We start from the raw sequence: 20378 nt of genomic DNA, 5'->3' as shown, positions 1-20378 counted from the left end.
TTTCCATTATAGAAGGGGTAGCAGCATTTCTCTGAGATATCTGCAGCATGGAAGTGAAAGCCATACATCTCCCTTGCTTCTTTTTATGCCTCTTTCCCTGCCTCTCTGCCCTCCTTCTCCTTTTTCCTTCATACTTCTTATTTTATTTGCCATATGATGACACTTGGATGTCTAATAATCCTTTTTTTTTTTTTTTTTTTTGCCATTTTAACTTTAACTTACTTGAGAACTTGAGAATAATTGCTAGAAAATGATTTTATATTTCTTGGAGTAAACGTTCTTCTGTAACCTTTTATCTGTTTTTTACTTTTCTTTTTTGGGAGATGTTTAGAAAGGGACATGCTTATGCATAAATCATACATGAATTGCTTTTAGATTCTTGTTTATTCTTGAAAGGGAACAATTGGGTCTGACTCATATATTTACTTAGGAATGATGTGAAGAGATAAAGCTTAAACTGGAGGAAGTAAGTTTCTGTTAAAATGTGTTGTCTTAGACCACCGTTCTCCCAAATCTGGTTTATTGTTTGCTGAGAGACATGTTTTTCTACATTTTCACATTTTTCCTTTTGATTGTGAGCAGGAGATATATGAGATTCTTAGTGAAGTCATTCATTGCGCAATGGCTCCATGCTATTATTTATTGTTGATTCCTTCGAGAACACTCTTTTTAGATGCTTTTTAGTTACTCCCTGCTTCCTCTTTCTTGCTCATTGAAATTGAGCTCTAGAAGAACAAAAGTCTCTTATCAATTCCTAATTCCATTCTTGATTTGGCTCATAGTTGGCTGCGCCTGACAGAGTCTTACAGTTTGACATTTGGGGTAACGCTAGTTTCACTGAAGATATTAATAGGCTACTTCTCTTTTAGTTTTTCTTGGTGTGGATTTCTGTGAAACTCAGGAGGGACTTTTTCCCTCAGATGTCTCAACAGCTGCCCTTTTCTAAGTTCTCTCAGATGGCTGATGTTCAACCAGGTTTGTAAAGCACTGCTAGCTATCGGGTTTGCAGAAACTGAGCTGTTGGCGTAGCTTGTGATTCTAACATACTGAGTCCCATGCTGAGAACCCTTATTTAATATTTGTAATTTAACATGTACATTGACCTTGTCACTGAGAAGGTTTAAAGTAGTGTCCAACCTCCATTCAGCAAAACTTCAATTTAAATTAAGGCAGAGTTAGCTAAATGTTAGCTATCCTCTGGAAATACTAAATCTAAGTAAAAGATACTGTTCTGCCTTCCCTTTCTCACAGCGTCATCCTTAATTTCAGCTGCCATGGTATCTGGCTGCAGCCTTTATGAGCGTTGCAATAAACATGGGTGCTAAAAGCATATATTCAATCTCTTACATTTTAAAATGAATCTGCTAAGAAGCGAGGGTCCTTTGGAGACAAGAACTTAGGTATAAAATATAAAATGAATGTCCCCTCCTCCTAGCCAAGAAAAAAAAAAAAAAACCTCGAAGGTAATCATGTAATTCAACAATTCATTCAACTAATATTTGCATAGTTAATAGAACATGAAGTTGAAACTTTTTTCACGTACTTTCGCCAAGTTTGTAGCACAAAAAATTCACTGCCAATGTGGGGGATGCTGTCATCTCTAAATGTCAAATCTCACCATAGCAGTAATGTCTTGAATCACCATGAGATATGAATTTTTCGTGGCATAGTCATTTTGACTTTCGTTCCAAGATTTCTTAGTTTCAGCAATCCAGTGACATTTTCCCTTATGCACTTTTCCAGTCTTTGGCAGGACACGATTTAAGGACAGTGGCAAAGTTGAAAGAAACTGGGAGAAAGAAAGATAAACAATTAAAAGAAATGTAAAACTGTATCCTAACGACGTATACTAATCGCAGGGTCTCAAATTTGGTTATATTATGTGCTAAGCTTTCTTTGAAAAAAGTATGTGCTTTGTTCCAAGGTACATTTGAAAAAAAATTAAAAGAATTGAAGTCATGTGTATATTCATTAATTCATTCACTCATCCATCCTTTTTCCCTTTAATTTATTCTTTTAAAAACATATCATATTTTGGCCAGGCGCGGTGGCTCATGCCTGTAATCCCAGCACTTTGGGAGGCCTAAGCGGGCAGATTACAAGGTCAGGAGATCGAGACCATCCTGGCTAACGCGGTGAAACCCCATCTCTACTAAAAATACAAAAAGTCAGCCGGGCGTGGTGGTGAGTGCCTGTAGTCCCAGCTACTCAGGAGGCTTGAGGTAGGAGAATGGTGTGAACCCGGGAGATGGAGCTTGCAGTGAGCCGAGGTTGCACCACTGTACTCCAGCCTGGGTGACAGAGAGAGACTCCATCTCAAAAAATATATATACACACACACATATATATATATAAATACATATATATATAATGTTTTCTATAAGCCAGAAAATGCACCAGACACTAGGATAAAACAAAGGAACTAAAACTTTAAAGGAAAAATAGAAATTAAAAGTTTTAATTAGTTGTCCACTAGCACATCAGAAATGTTGGGAGTTTATATCACACTAGAATAGTTATTCACAAGCAAAATTTGTGCTATGAAATCAAATAGATTCATCTCTACTATCACACAAAAGGATCTTGACATCTAAAAATGTGCTCTTAACAGCTAGTTCTAATTTATAATATTTCCCAGCAAATTTAGATGATGATACAGGGTATTCTAGATATACCAATAATTTAGTATTCCTGTAAATAAATATTCTTTACACAGACAGACAGACACACACACACACAAACACACACACACACATACATGACCTGAAGTCATTGAAAGTAAACAAAGTCTGACAGATCCTGAAGGGGGGATGACACTTCAAAGAAGGTATGGCAGGGCAAAAGTTTATCATTTTTACAATTGTTAGCCTTAGGCCAATTTTAGTCCCATGTAGAGTGCGTAAAACATCATTAATAAACCTGCAGCCTTTTTAACCTGAATAACCAGAGAACAGAGTTAGAAGAAACTGCAGATGCTGAAAATGAAGAATCAATTCCATAAAATCAAAAACATAAAGGGGGTGCTCTAACTTGTGTGTATACTTTTTCCCCAAAATCTCTGACTGATGCAAGCACAAGCCAGGTTACAGTAAGAACAAGAGAACTGGACTGAGATTTGACCTGCTGCCCCAAAGATAGAGATTTAAATTTAAGTCCAACTACACCAGTTGCTTGCTAAGGAAGGAAAATTGGCCAGGTGCAATGGCTCATGTCTGTAATCCTAACACTTTGGGAGGCTGAGGCGAGCAGATTGCTTGAGGCAGTTTGAGACCAATCCGGCCAACACTGCAAAATCCCTTCTCTACAAAAGACACAAAAAAGTAGCCAGTCACGGTGGCATGTGCCTGTAACCCCAGCTACTCGGAAGGCTGAGGCAAGATATGAGTCTGGGAGGCAAAGGTTGCAGTGAGCCCAGATCATGTCACTGTACCCCAACCCTAGTGACAGAGCAACTCCATTTAAAAAAAAAAAAAAAAAAAAAAAAAAACAAGAAAGAAAGGAAAGTCAACACTTTCACTTTTTTTTGAGAAATATATAAGAAAACAGAGACTTCTCAATATAACTTTTACAGTGTACAGTATATAATCTCAAATGCCTTACATGAAAAACCAGAAAACTATGACCAATTCTAAAGGAAAGGGACAACCAATGCAGCCCAATATAAGGATGATGCAGAAGTTAGAAGTATCAGACAAATATTTTTAAGCAGCTGTTGTAACTGTGCTTAATGACATAATAGAAAATATGCTTGCAAACAATGAAAAAATAAGATACCTCAGCAAAGAAGGACAGTAGGAAAAAAGAGCCAAATGAAATTTAGGATGAGAAATATAGTAAAATATTTTACATAAAAACCGTCTCTGGATATACTTAAAAGCAAGATTTAACAGGAAAACAAGTTAGTGAACTTGAAACTGTCCAATATGAAGAAAAATGTTGGAAAATTTTTAGAGCCTCAAGGACTTGTGGAATAATGTTAAAACATATGACATCCATAGAATTGAAGTCCCAAAACTCAAGAGAAGAGAAAGAAGAAGGCAAAACAGGTTGAAGATATAATTGATTTTTTTTTCCAAATTGCTTAAATCTATAAATTTACACATTCAAGAATTTCAGCAAAGCCTAAGCAGGGTAAATATTAAGAAATGTATATGTATGAATAAGACAGTCAAACTCCTTAAAAGACAAAAATAAAAATCTTGAAGACAGTTTTTGCACATTACCTGCAGGAAAACAATTATGCAAAAATCCTTCATCATCTTCATTATAAACTATAGGGGCTAGAATACAGTAAAAATATCTTTAAATTGTCAAAGGAAAAAGTAACTGTCAACGAAGTATTCTATATCCAGTGAAAAATCTTCCAAAAATTGTGGGAAATTTAAGGCATTTTCAGAAAATGCAAAGAACCCTTGACAGCAAATAATCACTATAGCTAATGTTAAAAGAAGGTTTCAGGCTGATGGGCAATGTTTCTAAATGAAAACTAGAATATTCAAGGAAGAACATAAAAAATGGCAAACATCTGGATAAGCATAAAAGTATAAGATAAACTACATATCTTCAAAAGACATTTGGTCTTGCTTACAAATTAAGTTCATACCGTTGCCCAGCTTACAAAGTTCTTTCTCAGACTGATGTAATGTACCTAAATCAAACCCTTTCTGAATAAGTGTATAATTATGGTGAAAGGTAGAGCAACTATGTAGCTGAAAAATTTTAGGACATATTTAACAAAAACTATAAAAACTACATTTTCACTTCTCTGATAGACTAGATAGCTGGAAGCAGTGTTTCTCAAATATTTTTATATCATAGAATATAAAAATGATTTCTAAAGTAGAACAAGATAGCTAAATAATAGTTTATTTATAGTCGGTCAAATAGCAACTTGGTTTTGTATAGTTCAGGAACTTTAAGGCATACAAACATGTTAGGGCATGCAAAGAAACAACTTTAGGAGAAACAACACTGTTGTTTCTTTGAAGATGTTTTCACTACGGGACAATTATAACCTGAGATAATTAGGTTAAACATATTGCTTTCCTTGTAAGAAATGAGGAAATTGCTAATGGAAGGCACTTAGCTAGAAGCAGAATGGGGAGCAGCATTTGGTAAATGAGTTCAAAGGGCAAGGTGGCCCTTCACAGTAATAATCTGTATATTGGTGCTGGGATTCTAAGAACAAGCTCTTGGTTACTGAAAGGTGATGGAAGAAATCAATGAAATTTTCATCAGTCTGAAACCTTAAAAAGGGCTTCAAGATATCCAAATCATTAGCTACACTCTGCACTCTTAAAGGTGAAAATGCAATTAATCTCTGGAAGAAATCATCCTTAATTTTTCCTTATAAATCCCATTATTGAGGTCAACCAAATTTTAAAAGATCATCAAACACTTCAGGAAACAAGCAAACATATCAATAGGAAATCCAAAGAATGAATTTGGTCACCAAGGACTTTAGATATTTGAATAATCCTATGTATTATGAAAAATAATGTTTAAATCATTTTAAGAAATAAAAGAAATAAAAACTGATCACATAACAAAAAAAATCAAAAGTTAGTAAGTTTGAAAATACATCCCTATAATCAAAAACTCTTATCATTGAAATTAAAAACTCAGTGAATGAGAGCAGATTAGGCTCAGGAAAAGGGATAATTAGTGAATTTAAAGATATATCTGAAAATATTGCTAAGAATTCAGCACAAATTGACAGGGACAAAGGTGAAGTTGGGTGAAATGGAGGATAGAAAGCAGAGACCCACTGCACATCTAATTTGAGTCCCAGAAAGAAAACAAAGAGAAAGTAGAGAAAGAATTTGGAATGATGGTTGAATACATCAACTATGTTTTACTTTATGTATTTTCAGTCTATTTTACTATTTTAAGATCAAACACATTTAGATTTGGTGTACTTTCCTAATCAATTGAAAGTAGAACCTTAGGAGAAGTACCTCATACATCTATTACAATAGAGTAAGGGTAAGAAAACAGATTTGGAAGCATTTAAAGCCAGAGCTTTATTTATTATCTCCCTGTGTCACAGATATAAGGACTACAAGAAAGTGCTTTTGCTTTGGGTATAATATCTCACAAAGTTAAGAAAAATATTAACTTGTGTTGTATGACATAGTCTTTAGATTGTGACTGAGGGGGCTTGGGAGCATCAAAATCCAATTTAAAGTCTTAATGAATCCTCAGAATTTGATTCTAGCTTATAATTTGGACACGATGAATAAGTTATTCTAATATAATTGTTGTAAAAAGTTGTATAATGTTTCAATACAGAATTAAAATGTAAATTAAAATATTAAAATCAAATAATCTAAGAAAATATAAAGGCCATCTAATGACTTTTAAAATATGCAAATACATTCATATGAGAGAGCAAAAGAAAGACTAACAAAATTACCATTTAAAATTCTAAATATGTAATAACACTAAAAAATTGAAAAACCATCTGCAAAGACCATGAATTTTAAGCAAAAGAAATTTTAACCCTAACCTGTACTTGCACATACCCCAGTAAAAAACAAAATAAAATACAGTTATTTCAATGAAATACTTTTAAATTCATTTGAAACTCATGGTATAAGCTCATTTGTCTCATTTTGCCTTGTCCTTTTACATATTCATATTTTTATCATAATTGTAATGAGTCCATTAAAAGCAACGATCTAAACCATCAGTCTATTGTGATAGAGAAGTTTCTCTTCTATTCAGATATTGTCAAAGAAAATCAGGGCTACTGTTCATGCTTGGTTACTCAGGAATTTGGCAATACAAAATAACATTACCTATTGAGGTGGTTGTTCCAGATTTGTTTTCTCCAGTACAGTTTTTCTCTTCGGGCTCATTATACAATTTAGTATTGGATAATGAATAGTATGTCACGCAGTGTTGAACTAGACAACTAATGAAAGAAGAAACATGTTTTTCCAATTAGATACAAAGCCCAGAACCATTAGTTTGTAGTTATTCCATGAAATCCAATAATACGGAAATTCCATATCAAAAGTTAAATGATTAAAAATTTAAGAGAAAGGCGGGGCGCAGTGGCTCACACCTGTAATCCCAGCACTTTGGGAGGCCGCGGCGGGTGGATCATGAGGTCAGGAGATCGAGACCATCCTGGCAAACACGGTGAAACCCCGTCTCTAAAAATACAACAAATTAGCCGGGCTTGGTGGTGGGCACCTGTGGTCCCAGCTACTCGGGAGGCTGAGACAGGAGAATGGCGTGAACCCGCGAAGTGGAGCTTGCAGTGAGCCGAGATCTCGCCACTGCACTCCACCCTGGGTAACTGAGCCAGACTCCGTCTCAAAAAAAAAAAAAAGAGAAAAACATAACTACTTTTTCCAAGATTTAGAGTCTCCTTTGCACTCTTATTAACCTTAGCAATGTTAACTTTAAAAGAATTGGAAAAAATATGACCAGAAGAATAAGCACCTGAATTTTTTCCTGGAACTGTCATAATTACTTTAATAAGCACAAAATGTCCAGCTCTGGATATGACTCATATTTAGATCGTTTGTGTTTAGTGAGTTCCTGGGGATTATATCAGGTGTCACCTGGTTGATGTTTTGTATGTTTTGGCTTTGGTTAATGATTTGTTCCTTTGAGATTCTGCATATAAACGCTGCATGTATGAGATTTAGCCCAGAGTAGTTTTTTTCTGCAATGAAGAAAATATTTGTCTTTCTGTTGGCCATTTAACTGAAATTATCTTTGATAATTTACAGCCTCACAACAATGTATATTAGGTTACTAGTATTGACCATCTAAAACCACATAAACATATCTGAAAGTAATAAAAGTAAATATTTAATAGTGCTTGCATTTGCCAGGCATTAACACAAGATACCATATTCACAATATATTTAATTCATTTAATGTATTAAATATATAATCTCTAATTCTTATGTTGATACAGAGTACTTTTAATCCTTCAACATATATACATCATAATATAGTGTATCCAATGCAATAATTTTATTAGTGATGCAGCTGGGGTTTGAAAACAGGTCCGGGGTCTCTAGAATATCCATGAACAATGTTGCCTTCTACAGAAACTTTTTAAGAAGATGTTTTGTCTTTGAAATCTATTAGTAACACATCAATTTTAGTAGCAAAAAAAATCTATATTGCTAAAAAACTATTTTAGTAACGAGAAAATCTATTACCTTAACATAATGAAAAGAAGTAGAGTAGGGATTTTTAATGCTAATTATTTTTGCTCCCCCTACCCCCATTTTATAGCCCTAATTAGGCTATTGGCTAGTTACATTAAAGTAGTTAAACCACTTATCTCTCTGGGCTTCAGACTGCCTGTCTAAACTAGACTTTGCTGATTTCTGGAGTCCCTTCTAGTTCTAAAGAAGTAGATAATAAGTAAGTAATAATAACTTACTAACATAATTCTCTAAGATTCAGTCACAGAGACACTGCATTGACCTTTTCTAGGGTTTAGTTTAATCTGGAAGTCTGAATTACTCGGAATGTATATCATCTGTATATTATCTCTGTTCTGTAGATATTTGTAAAGAACTTTTCCCCAAGCATTTATTCAATAAAACATTAAAATAATTGCCATATGAATAATTGGGCTATATTTGGCTATGTCCAAAGTACATTAGTATAAATTTATAATGCTCAATTGAATTGATTTATTGTAGAAAAATTTCTCACCTGTTGCCACAAGATTGATGATACTTAGGAGTAGTTAATATAAATAAGCATATACAGAAATACAAGTCATAATTTAATTTGCTTTCTTCTGAACATGCTTTCAGAGACATCTGTGTATATCCCAATATCAGACTGCACTAGAAAATTCACTGCATGATCTTGATCATAAAATAAACAACTAATCTTGGCATCTCTTCTCTTTTATCATTGAGATGAATTTACAATATATATTTTATCACATGGTGAAATTCTATAGAAAATCTCTAATTTTAGTTGTGTATCAAATTTTACACTTTTTGTGAAGTCGTACCATATTGTTTAGGAACCATTTAAATAGGAAACACAGTTACAACAAGTTATGAGAAAAATAATACCTTGAGATGAACAAATAATATTACTAATTACTTACCCAAAATGTTCAGTACGATTACTGTTACCAGAAGGATAATATTATTGCACATCCAACGTTAAGGACAATTCCATGGTGGTGAGAATCTACAAAATTGAATAGATTTCCCTAGTAAACCCAGCAGGTAGTTCCTTATATGGTAAGAGATAGGAGAGGACCAAATAAATTTTCTCACCTATCATGTTCCTGAGTTACTTTCCTTTGAAATATGTAGACCCAGCTTCTTTTGTTCTTTTTTTTTTTTTTTTTTTCAACACAAAGCACACATATGCGTGTGTTCTCTGGTTTGAATAAATAAGATTTTTTCCTTGTGGATTCACTGTATACATTCCCCAGTATTGATCTTACTTATGATCACTGTCTGTGTCTCTGCCTTTTTTTTTTTATTTTTTTTTTAGACGGAGGAGTCTGCAGGATCTCGGCTCACTGCAAGCTCCGCCTCCCGGGTTCAGCCATTCTCCTGCTTCAGCCTCCCGAATAGCCAGGATTACAGGTGCCTGCCACCACGCCGGCTAATTTTTTTCATATTTTTAGTAGAGATAGGGTTTCACCGTGTTAGCCAGGATGGTCTCGATCTCCTGACCTCGTGATCTGTCCACCTCGGACTCCCGAAGTGCTGGGATTACAGGCGTGAGCCACCGCGCCCGGCCTCTCTGGGTTTTTGTGTAAGACTGTGAAACTCTCAAGATTCTCTAATAAGCTTATTGACAACCCCTACTTATTTGAGTTGATCTTTTCTGTTTCTCCTCTTACATAATGTATCCATTTCCTGTGATAGATCATTGTCATTCCATAAAATCATACATTTAAACATAAAAGAAATGTTAGAGATTATTTTAACACAATACCCATGTGTTAAAATGGTTATATTCAAGTTCACAGTCACACAGTTACTTGAGAGCAGAGCTGATATCTAACCTCAGGTCTCTTGACTACCAGACTAGTGCTGACTTCGGTATCCACACTTCTCATTGCATTTGAAGTACTCAAAAGATAATAAATAAACCAAATAAAAGAAGTTGTACATTTAACTTTAGGCTGAAAGTTTAAAACAACAGTCTCTAGTACATACAGGTTACAGTACATTGTTTCCACTAGATACGTGACATAAACACACGATACACTGAGAAAGTACAGAAAATAGCTGATATTGAAATATAATCATATCAAGACTGATTAAGTGGAATGTTTATTTGGTAGATTATTATTGAGTGCATTGTTTCATGTTCTAATTATTGTTGTTATTAAAATATCTTTAATAAGAATTTATTAATTTTCAAAACATCAAAAGAAGTCCACATATTTTCACTCATCAGACAAAACAGTCAGAATTGTAGGAGTCAAGTCAGTCACAGAAAGAATGTGGTGATATCACTCTACGTTTCCTTTTTTTTTTTTTTTCCTTTCTTTTCTTTTTTTTTTTTGACAGGCTTTTGTTCTGTTGCCCAGGCTAGAGTGCAGTGGCATGATCATGGCTCACTGCAGCCTCCACATCCCAGGTTCAAGCAATCTTACTGCCTCAGCCTCCTGAGTAGCTGTGACTACAGGCACGTGTCACCATGTTCGTTTGTAAAATTTTGGGTAGGCATGAGGTCTCTCTGTGTTGCCCAGGCTGGTCTCAATCTCATGGGCTCAAGCGATCCTCCTGCCTCGGCATCCTAAAGTGTTGGGATTACAGGCGTGAGCCATTGTGCCTGGCCACTACACATGTTACTAATATGAAGAACTGAAATTATGGACCCCTCAATTTAGGAGAATAAAATTGTAGGTTTCATAAAAAAGACTAACATAAAAGATACTGATCACACTTTTAGGCCTCCAAAGTAAGATTTAAGCCAAGCATAAATTTCTGGGGTATCCTTAGTTCAAGCACAACCTCTCACTGATGTCCTGCTAAGCTTCCTGGTGACATTCCCTTATGCTTTGTATCTTGGAGAACCAATGAACATTCATCGTCTAATGAGATTCATTTATTTATTCAACCATTTATAAATTATTTTACTTATCAAGCATCTGTTAATTTCCTGCTCTATATTTAGTACTGTGTGAGGTGCTAGAAACACAAAGATTCATAGATTAGGTAGAAAGATTCAGCATTTTCCAGCCTCTGAAATGGCAAGGAATATGATAACCTTTAGGAGCAAAGAAAAGGCCAATAGCCACAGCAAAATCAGTGAAAGTTATGAAGTTAGAAGAGATCCGGAACAATTGTGTAGGACTCTATGTAAGATAACAAAAATCTAATCTACCCAACAACTCTTTCCCTCGATGATGATGTGACACGTGAGAACAAAAGTTGCATTTATCTAACACCACACATATACAGCACAAGAACAATATGATATGTGACTTCTGGTCATAAGCATGACTATAGGTAGGTAATTTCATCTTCATATAGTTCATTTTCTCATTTTTAACATTATAAGATTGAACTAGATCACATTAAAAGATGTCGTCCCCAAATCCCTAAACTGGGGGAAAAAACAAGGTTTTATTTATAAAAGTTCAAACCGTAAACAGAAAGGCAATTAAACCCTGGAATGCAGAATCAAAACTATTGGTTTTCTTGCTTAAACTGAGTAAAATAACCTCTAGAAAAAAGAAACTAACTGCAGGATATTTTTGAAGCGTAGGGCAATGAGACTGCAGTTGTAGTCCATGTTATTTTTCAAATTATGTTTCACTATTTCATAGGAAATGAAAGCACCTAAGCTGGAAGAAAAGAAAGTAAGTTAGCCTCTGCTGGGCAAAATAGAGAGGTAAGGTTTAAAACAAGAAACAAGATGCTTTTATGACCAGAAAAGGGCACACACTGGATTCATTTGATAAATATAAACTTTTGAAAATATAAAGAAGAAATACATTCCTTGGAAATACGGACAAACAAAATATCAGATTCATTCCACAAGGGCAAATGCAAAGGAGGAACCTTAAATTATTTAAAACACCTATATAAACTCTATGATACAAAAATTCTTACCCTAGAGCAGAGAATGGAACTGTAACATGACAAAGAAATTTCCTTAATACTTCAGGGAATAGAAAAGACACTGGCTATGGAAATCTATAATTTTTGAGGGGGTTTTGTGATGAAGGCACCATGTTGAGGCATATGCTTATCTCCTCTGGTTCCAGAAATATTCAATTACCTAGTCATTAATTCTAGCCTTCATAAAATTAAATCTAACATTTCATGTTTTCTTAAGTTAGTTTAACATTTTTATCCTATTAATATTGTAAAAGAATAAATAACAATGTGAGTAAATTGCCACAGGTATTTTTCCCAGTGGAGATGAACTTACCATATTATGTTAAAAGGACAGATTTGATTGAGAGTGAGCAAAGCTATAGAGCAGAAAGGGGTGATCCCGCTAGAAGCTGCTGTGTGAATATAAATATTCATCACAAGAAATCAAGAAATAGAAAGGCTGCGAAAACAGAGGCAAAGTTCTACATAGTAAAATCGAAGTTACAATTTATTTTATGAACCAGACATTTTGCTTCATTAAAAACATTCGCTCTTATTCTTAACATTCAATGAATTTTGCTTTGAATCTAGTCTCCTATTTTCAGTTTGGCAAATAGAGACACAGGATAGAAATAAAGGAGATTACTAGTAAAATTTTAATTCTAAAACGCACCCTAAATCCAGCTTACCAGATCTCTGAAGTGGAGATGGGAGTTCTAATGGGGAAGTCCTAACAGTTTTGATGTCAGCATAGACTACATCTCCAGCCAGCGCATAGACCAAAAAGAGACAGAAGCCCACAAATGACGTCCCACTGAAGGAACAGTCATATTTCTGCAAAGAAACTTCTGGTAAGTTAAGTAAATTGAGATGGCAGATTTCCTTCTGCTCCCCAAGTGGGTAGTGGACTTCCTCCACGAATAAATGACAAAACCAATGTGTTCAGTCTTACTAATCAGGGTAGCAGATTTCCTGAATACTTGTATGACATGAAAGAAATTACTAACCATAGAGTAGGTTCTTGGTTTTTCAGTTAGTTTTCTGCCTAAACTTGAAATGCTTTTAACTTTTATTAATACCACAGAAGATAGCTCATCATTTTCTTCTATAGGCCACTTCCTCTTTTAGTTCAGGCATATATTCTCTGGCAGAAACTCTGAGTATCCAGCATCTTCTCCAAAGTAGGATAGCTGTTTGGGAAGCAGAACAAGAAAAAGAAGAGATTTTATTATGAAAGTCACAGAAAGCGGCACTAGGTCTTTTATCCTCCTCTTGAAATGCATATCTAGATAGTACCTTAAATATTCTGAAAGCTATTTGCTTTCCTGTATGCTTTATAATATTAACATTAAACTGATGTAAAACATGAATTTTGCAGAGGACTTCGGAACTAAAAAATATATATTTAAGAAACAGAAATAACTCTGTTAAAATAATTCAAGATAATGGCATAAAAGAAATGAAAACTAATTTTAAAATGAGGTGTTCAGAAATTTACCATTGAATACAACACAGCAAACAGATTTTATCTCCTATTTCTTCTAAAATTCCACCAAAATTGTATTAAGTGAATAAAAATGTGTAAATCTAAAACAATAACACAGAAAGGCTCAGGGTTCTATTAGTTGATGAAAAACTTCAATGAATTCCTGGAAAATGGAGAGTAGATGGAGATGTGATCATTGATGAAGAAGTAAAATGAGAGAAAAAACAGCCAAAACCATACAGAGGGAAATAATGGAGGAGAGCCTAGCCGCCTGTGAAACCGTCATAGGACATAGAACTCAGAAATGTCAGATATGAAAAATGGCAGGATCCAGTAGCTTATGACCAGTAGATTAACTGGAAATCTGCATATGGAAAAACTGGTTTACTCAATACCCACTCAAATGATTTCTACAGAATTAATCTAAACTGCAATCACCCCATCCTACCCCTCATCCAAGAAATTTAACTTAGGTTAGTTAAATAACTAGAGAACAGACCCTGGCTTTGTGGCATTTAGGGATTCCTCAGTATAAAGACCAACCTCTGACCGTGGATGAGGCTTGAGCACTGACCTCTGTCTCTTAAGACTGCCATGACACTGTCCCTTTTCTGGGCTGTGTTAACTGTTTGTATGTGACTAGACAATACCTACTACATTTTGATCTCCATTTTATACATGAAAAACTGACTTTTAGAGGTTTTATTATCTGCAGGTGGTTGCATAACCAGTACTTTTTTTTTTGAGGCGGGGTCTGGTTCTGTTGCCCAGGCTGGAGTGCAGGGGCGTGATCTCAGCTCACTGCAAGCTCCGCCTCCCGGGTTCACGCCATTCTCCTGCCTCAGCCTCCCGAGTAGCTGGGACTACAGGCGCCCGCCACCACGCCCAGCTAATATTTTCTATTTTTAGTAGAGACTGGGTTTCACCGTGGTTTCGATCTCATGATCTCGTGATCTGCCCCCCTCTGCCTCCCAAAGGTATAACTAGTACATTTTAAGAGTGATAACTGAGTTCTAAATCCATGCCGTAGTTCAGTTATGCAGTCTAGATTTTGAGGGTAAGACTCACATTTTATTATTTTTATTTTCATCGCTTAGTTTTGTGTGAAACGTAACAGTCACTCAGTAATTATATGTCGAATTACCAAATCAGTTATGCTATGCTGAATGTTATAATTAGGCTATAAGAGTTTTCCAGAATGAGAATAATCATTTTTCACTAAAAAGTAGACTTTTATTCATATGAAAAATATGACTGATGGGCCATGGCTCATGCCTGTAATCCCAGCACTTTGGGAGGCCGAGACGGGCGGATCATGAAGTCAGGAGCTCAAGACCAGCCTGGCCAACATAGTGAAATCTCGTCTCTGCTAAAAATATAAAAAATTAGTCGAGTGTGGTGGCACAGGCCTGTAATCCCAGCTACTCGGGAGGCTGAGGCAGAAGAATGGCTTGAACTCAGGAGGCAGAGGTTGCAGTGAGCTTAGATCGAGCCATTGCACTCCAGCCCTGGAGACAGTGCAAGAAACCATCACCAAAAAAAAAAAAAAAAAAAAAAAAGAAAGAAAGAAAGAAAGAAAAAGAAATATGACTGATGATCTAGTTGTATAAAGGTAAAAAAAATTACTAGCATGTAGAGTGTTAAAAAATTAGGATAAGTATGTCAGTTTCTGCCATAAAAAACGCAGCTAGGATTCATCAGATCAATTTTGGGAATACTGCAAACTGAGTAATACTAATTTTTTCAGTCCATAAATACAGAATCTCTCCTTTATTTAGATATTCCTTCATCTATTTCAAAGATGGTTTGCATTGTACACAGAATAACTCTTACACTTCTGTTATAAAACTTATTCTTTATTTTCTTATTTTTGATGGTATTGTAAAAGATTTTTCTAAATTTCATTTTTGGATTGTTCATTGCTAGTCTGTAAAAGCACTATTAATATTTTCTATTGATCTGTATCCTGTAATCTTGCTGAACTTGTTTATTACCTCTAATTTTTATTGCTGTTGTGAATGTTTTAGGACGACATGATATGCAAGATCATGTTATCTGCAAATAAAGATTGTTTCACTTCTTCCTTTCCTATTTGAGTCTGTTTTCTCTTTTTCTTGTTTTATTGCTTTGGTCAGAAACTCCAGCATAATGTTGAATAGAAGAGGTGAAAGCAGATCCACTCCATCATTTTCACCAATATCATCCCCAGGTTGGGTTATCAAGGACTGGCTTTTCAGTATCAGGGCAACAAGTCCTTGTTATGTACAGCGTGAAGACTTAATCAATGAATTTAAAATCACTAAAGTTTATATTACACAGTTCTTTTATTTTAGACGGAGTCTCCCTCTGTCGCCCTGGCTGGAATGCAGTGGTGTGATCTCAGCTCACTGCAAGCTCCACCTCGGGGGTTCATGCCATTCTCCTGCCTCAGCCTCCCAAGTAGCTGGGACTACAGGCGTCCGCCACCATGTCGGGCTAATTTTTTGTATTTTTAGTAGAGACAGGTTTCACCGTGTTAGCCAGGGTGGTCTCGATCTCCTGACTTCGTGATCCGCCTGCCTAGGCCTCCCAAAGTGCTGGGATTACAGGCGTGAGCCACCGTGCCTGGCCTATACATGTTATTATTTTTTTAACAAAGGTTATCCTATTATATTTTCTCTCTGTGTTAGAAGTGCTTAAATTAAAATTTAAATGTGTATTGATGGACCACAAGTCATATCCAAGTCTGACACAATAATTTATCCAAGACAGACACATAATTTTGAGATCCTGGAGGTGAATAATAAAGACAATAATTGCAAAGAAGTATATTTCTCTTAATGGAGGGGCTTCATGTTTATTTATGTATATGTTTTCAGTAGTGGTTTGTGTCGTTAAGTTTTTGAAAAGGAAGGTTTTTTAATATTTAGTTTTAAAAGAAGAATGTGCTTACATAGCCAATACTTAAATGCAATTATAAAAGTGTTTTAACATCTTTGTATGCTTGTTTCTTCATTTCTGTCACTTCATGGTATTTTTTTTTAATTTCCACAGTTAGTTGTTATAGTTCATATTTTCCGCTTCTTGGCGTGTTGGATAATTCCTGATTAGATGCTGGATATTATGGTTTATGTTTACAGATGCCTTGACATTGTGGTTTTTGTGTAAAGCCTGTTATGTTGGTAGTCTTCATGTAAAGACTATCAGGCAGTTAACTTACCTTACATGGAGATACGTTTCATAATTTTGAAACTTGTTTTTAATTTTTGCTAGGTTATGAGCTAATCTTACCTCCTCTTCAGGGATAGTTTATTTCTGCTTTCTGATCTCTCTGAAAGACCCTGGTGATCACTGATGACAGCACAAGAAGAGATTAAGTGTTAATAGCATTAAAATGTCAAAGATGCGGAACAGACAGTACAGTGTACTAAATAATTAATGACATTTTGGGGGAGGCTAAGAAAAAGGAAGTTTTGCAGTTACAAAAAGAGGAAATATGTTCTAAAATAAAGAGTAAAATATTAGCTTAAAAGAAATCAGTGACTTCAAATACAGATTTAAAAAATTGAGGTTTACACAAAAGTGGAGGTACCAGTATTCTCTAGCTAGTAAATGATGTCAAAGGTAACTCAGAGACATTTAGTTGTAAGCACACGAATTTGCTTAAGAGAGTTTTGTCAACAAAGACAAGATGCATGGGCGAGAGCAAAAGAGACAGAACAGTTTTCAGTAATTTGGCTGAAAAGAGTTGTATTGTTCTTATGTACCCGAAGTATAGTTGGACTGAGTACAAAAGTTGAGATCTGTTATCAGATTTCCTCTGAATTTTAGTTGCACTTTCTGCCAGATGACATAATTATTAAAAAACACAATACAATTTTAATTTCTGATCCTGTGTCTGAGGCTCAATTTTTCTATCTGGAGACTTTCAGGATCTTGTATTTTTTCCTAGAATTCTTAAATTCTGCAGTGAGGTGTCTTTTACATCTATTTTTATTCTTTCCATTGGGCATTCAATGTGAAGCTTTAAACAGGAAACTCACACCCTTAGCTTCTGAGACTTCTTTTTTATACTTATTTCCTATTTTTCCTCATATCTTTATTCTATTGTCTTTTTTCTAGCATTCCTGTTAGTGAAATCCTAGTGCTCTTGGGCTGATATTCTATTATCATTATACTTTTTCTTTTACCTCTTCCTCTTTAGTGTTTATCATCTAGGAAATTTCTCAAGTTTTTCCTCCACCCATTTTATAGAATTTGTTTTTTTAGTTTATTTTCTTATAATTTTAATTTTCAAGGATTATTTCTTGTTGTCAAATGATCTTTTTTATAGTTTACTTTTTGTTTAAGTGATATAGTATTTTCTTTCCCCACTCCTGAGATTATGAATTATAAGAATATTTTAAATCTTTATTTTATTTTTACCATCAATTCTAATTTGAACTTCATCTTATGTGTACTTGTTTTTGTTTTGATCTCTACTTTTTTTTTTTTTTTTTTTAGATGGAGTCCTGCTCTGTTGCCCAGGCTGGAGTGCAGTGGCATGATCTCTGCAACCTCCGCCTCCCAGGTTCAAGTCAAGTGATTCTCCTGCCTCAGTCTCCCAAGTAGCTGGGATTACAGGCATGTGCCATCACACCCAGCTAATTTCTTTATATGTTTAGTGGAGATGGAGTTTCACCATGTTGGCCAGGCTGGTCTTGAACTCCTGGCCTCAAGTGATCTGCCTGCCTCAGCCTCCCAAAGAGCTGGGATTCAGGCATGAGCCATCAGGCCCAGCCTGATCCCTACTTTTATTGGAGACTTTTCTAAATATCTAGTAGTCCTCAGGAGTCTAACAGTATGCAAGACTGAGGTATTAAATAAGCAAAGGGAATTTCTGTGTCTGGGATTAGTGGACATCACTGGATGTTCAGGCAGAAGTTATTTATTTCTTCTTAATCTCAATGTTTGTAGGTCTTTATTATTAAGCAGGTCAGTTTTTTCAAAGAAAAATTCTCCAATTTTCTTCTTGGGTGCCTTAAGTCTGATTGTCAAGGATATTGAGGTCAATTAGGAGATGGGTCAAAGCATCTCTCTGTTATTCAGAATTTCAATTAATTCCTCTGTCTTTAATAAAGCACTTTCCTCACTTAGCCTTGCCTAGAAACTCCCACCCTGATTTCAGCCTCCTTTTGGTTCAGTAATGACAGGCAATACACTTCCAATCTTCAGTAGACATACAGGGTTGCAGTTTGGTTGTTCAAGGTGTTCCTTGTGTATATTTTCTACTAATTCTCCAGTTTTTCCCCATATTGAGCCCATACTGTATTAGTTTTCTATTGCTAAATAACAAATTACTTTAAGCTTTGTGGTTTAAAACAATGCACATTGGTTATCTCATAATTTCTGTATGCCAGGAGTCTAGGCATGGCTTGGGTAGGTGCTGTGCTTCCAACACTCACAAGGCTGCAGTGAAGGTGTTGGCTGTGGTTCTCATCTCATCCGAGGCTCGCCTGGGGAAGGATCTGCTTCTAGGTTCACACGGTTGCTGGCAGCATTCCCTTCCTTGTGGGCCATCAACTGAGGGCCTGAGTTTCTTGGTGGCTGCTAGCCAGAGGTAGCCCTCAGTTTCTTGCTGTAAGGACTTTCCCAACATGGCACCTTGCTTTCTCAAAGCCAGCCATGGAGAGAGTCCCCTCTGGCAGACAGTTATTATAATCTTAGGTACATAACATTACATTCATGTAATCATGCATATACCATTACCTTTTGTATTTTATTGCTTAGAGGCAAATTACAAGTCCTATCCACACTCAAGGAGAAGAGATCACACCAGGGCTTGAAGACCAGAACACAGGGATGATGGGAGCCACCACAGAGTCTGTGGTGCACAGGGTCTCTGATGCTTTAGCATCCAGGGACCTATGCCTAAGTTACTCAACATATTCCAAACCTTGTAGACATTTCTCATCTATGCCTAGTTGCTCCCAATCATTTTTATTCTATTGAATGTTTTTATTAATATCATTTTTACAGAGATTTGAGAGAAAGCAGAAACAAACACATCTGTTGAATATTACAAATGTACCTGAAAGTACCCTCTTGAATTTTTAGGTAGCCTTTGTAAGTTTGAAAATTAAAACAAAAAACTTCACATCTATGAGAAAAAAAATCAGATATATTACTTTTAACACTTTATTTGATTTTCTTAATGAGCAATCTAATTTAGAATATTAATCAATTAGTTTTCAAGCCCACTTCATATATATATATATATATATATGCCAAAAAGTTTCCATTCAGAGAAACATTGGGTTGGATTTGTATTCATAGATTAATTTTTATGAAATGTCATACAAAATTTATAAGATTTATATTGAATTTGTATTAATTTATGTGAAAATATTCATATGAAAGTAATTCATACTAAACTTATAAATATAGTTTGATGATTTGATTAGTTAAAAGTTAACATTGACTAAGAACATTGTGTGTTTCAGGTATTAGTTCATTTAAGTCTTCTGGTATCACAACCGTGGGAGCTAGGTACCTTTATTATCCCTAATCGCTGATGAGGAAAACAAGGTAATTCACTCAAAGTCACACAGAAGGATAGGAGTTGAGCAGAAATTTGAAACCAGATTACTTGACACCAAAGCCTATCAACTCAATAGTTAAACTATATTGCTTTCCCTGCAACTGGAAGTCGAGATTAAAAATGATGTCCTCCCTTCAGGGAGCTGATTTTCTAGTATGTCAGTAAGTAAGGAATTTACTGACAATTTATATACAAAACAAAAATGCCCCAACAGAGCACGCATGAGGTTTTACTGCAGCCCACAGGTGCATCAGAGAGGAAGCGC

At 35.3% G+C, this 20378-nt stretch overlaps 1 protein-coding gene across 1 annotated transcript; it reads right to left on the bottom strand.

The window, feature by feature from the left end:
- Positions 1-365: 365 nt before the first annotated feature.
- Positions 366-13622, bottom strand: CLECL1 (C-type lectin-like domain family 1). Its single transcript, XM_007967568.3, is given in 4 exon segments — positions 366-1738; positions 1740-1789; positions 12758-12920; positions 12923-13622. Coding segments are annotated over 4 exon segments (507 nt in total). The 5' UTR covers positions 13079-13622; the 3' UTR covers positions 366-1600.
- Positions 13623-20378: the final 6756 nt, after the last annotated feature.

The sequence above is a fragment of the Chlorocebus sabaeus genome, chromosome 11 (assembly GCF_047675955.1).
Source record: "Chlorocebus sabaeus isolate Y175 chromosome 11, mChlSab1.0.hap1, whole genome shotgun sequence".
NCBI lineage: Eukaryota > Metazoa > Chordata > Mammalia > Primates > Cercopithecidae > Chlorocebus > Chlorocebus sabaeus.
This window is presented reverse-complemented; position numbering and strand designations above follow the sequence as displayed.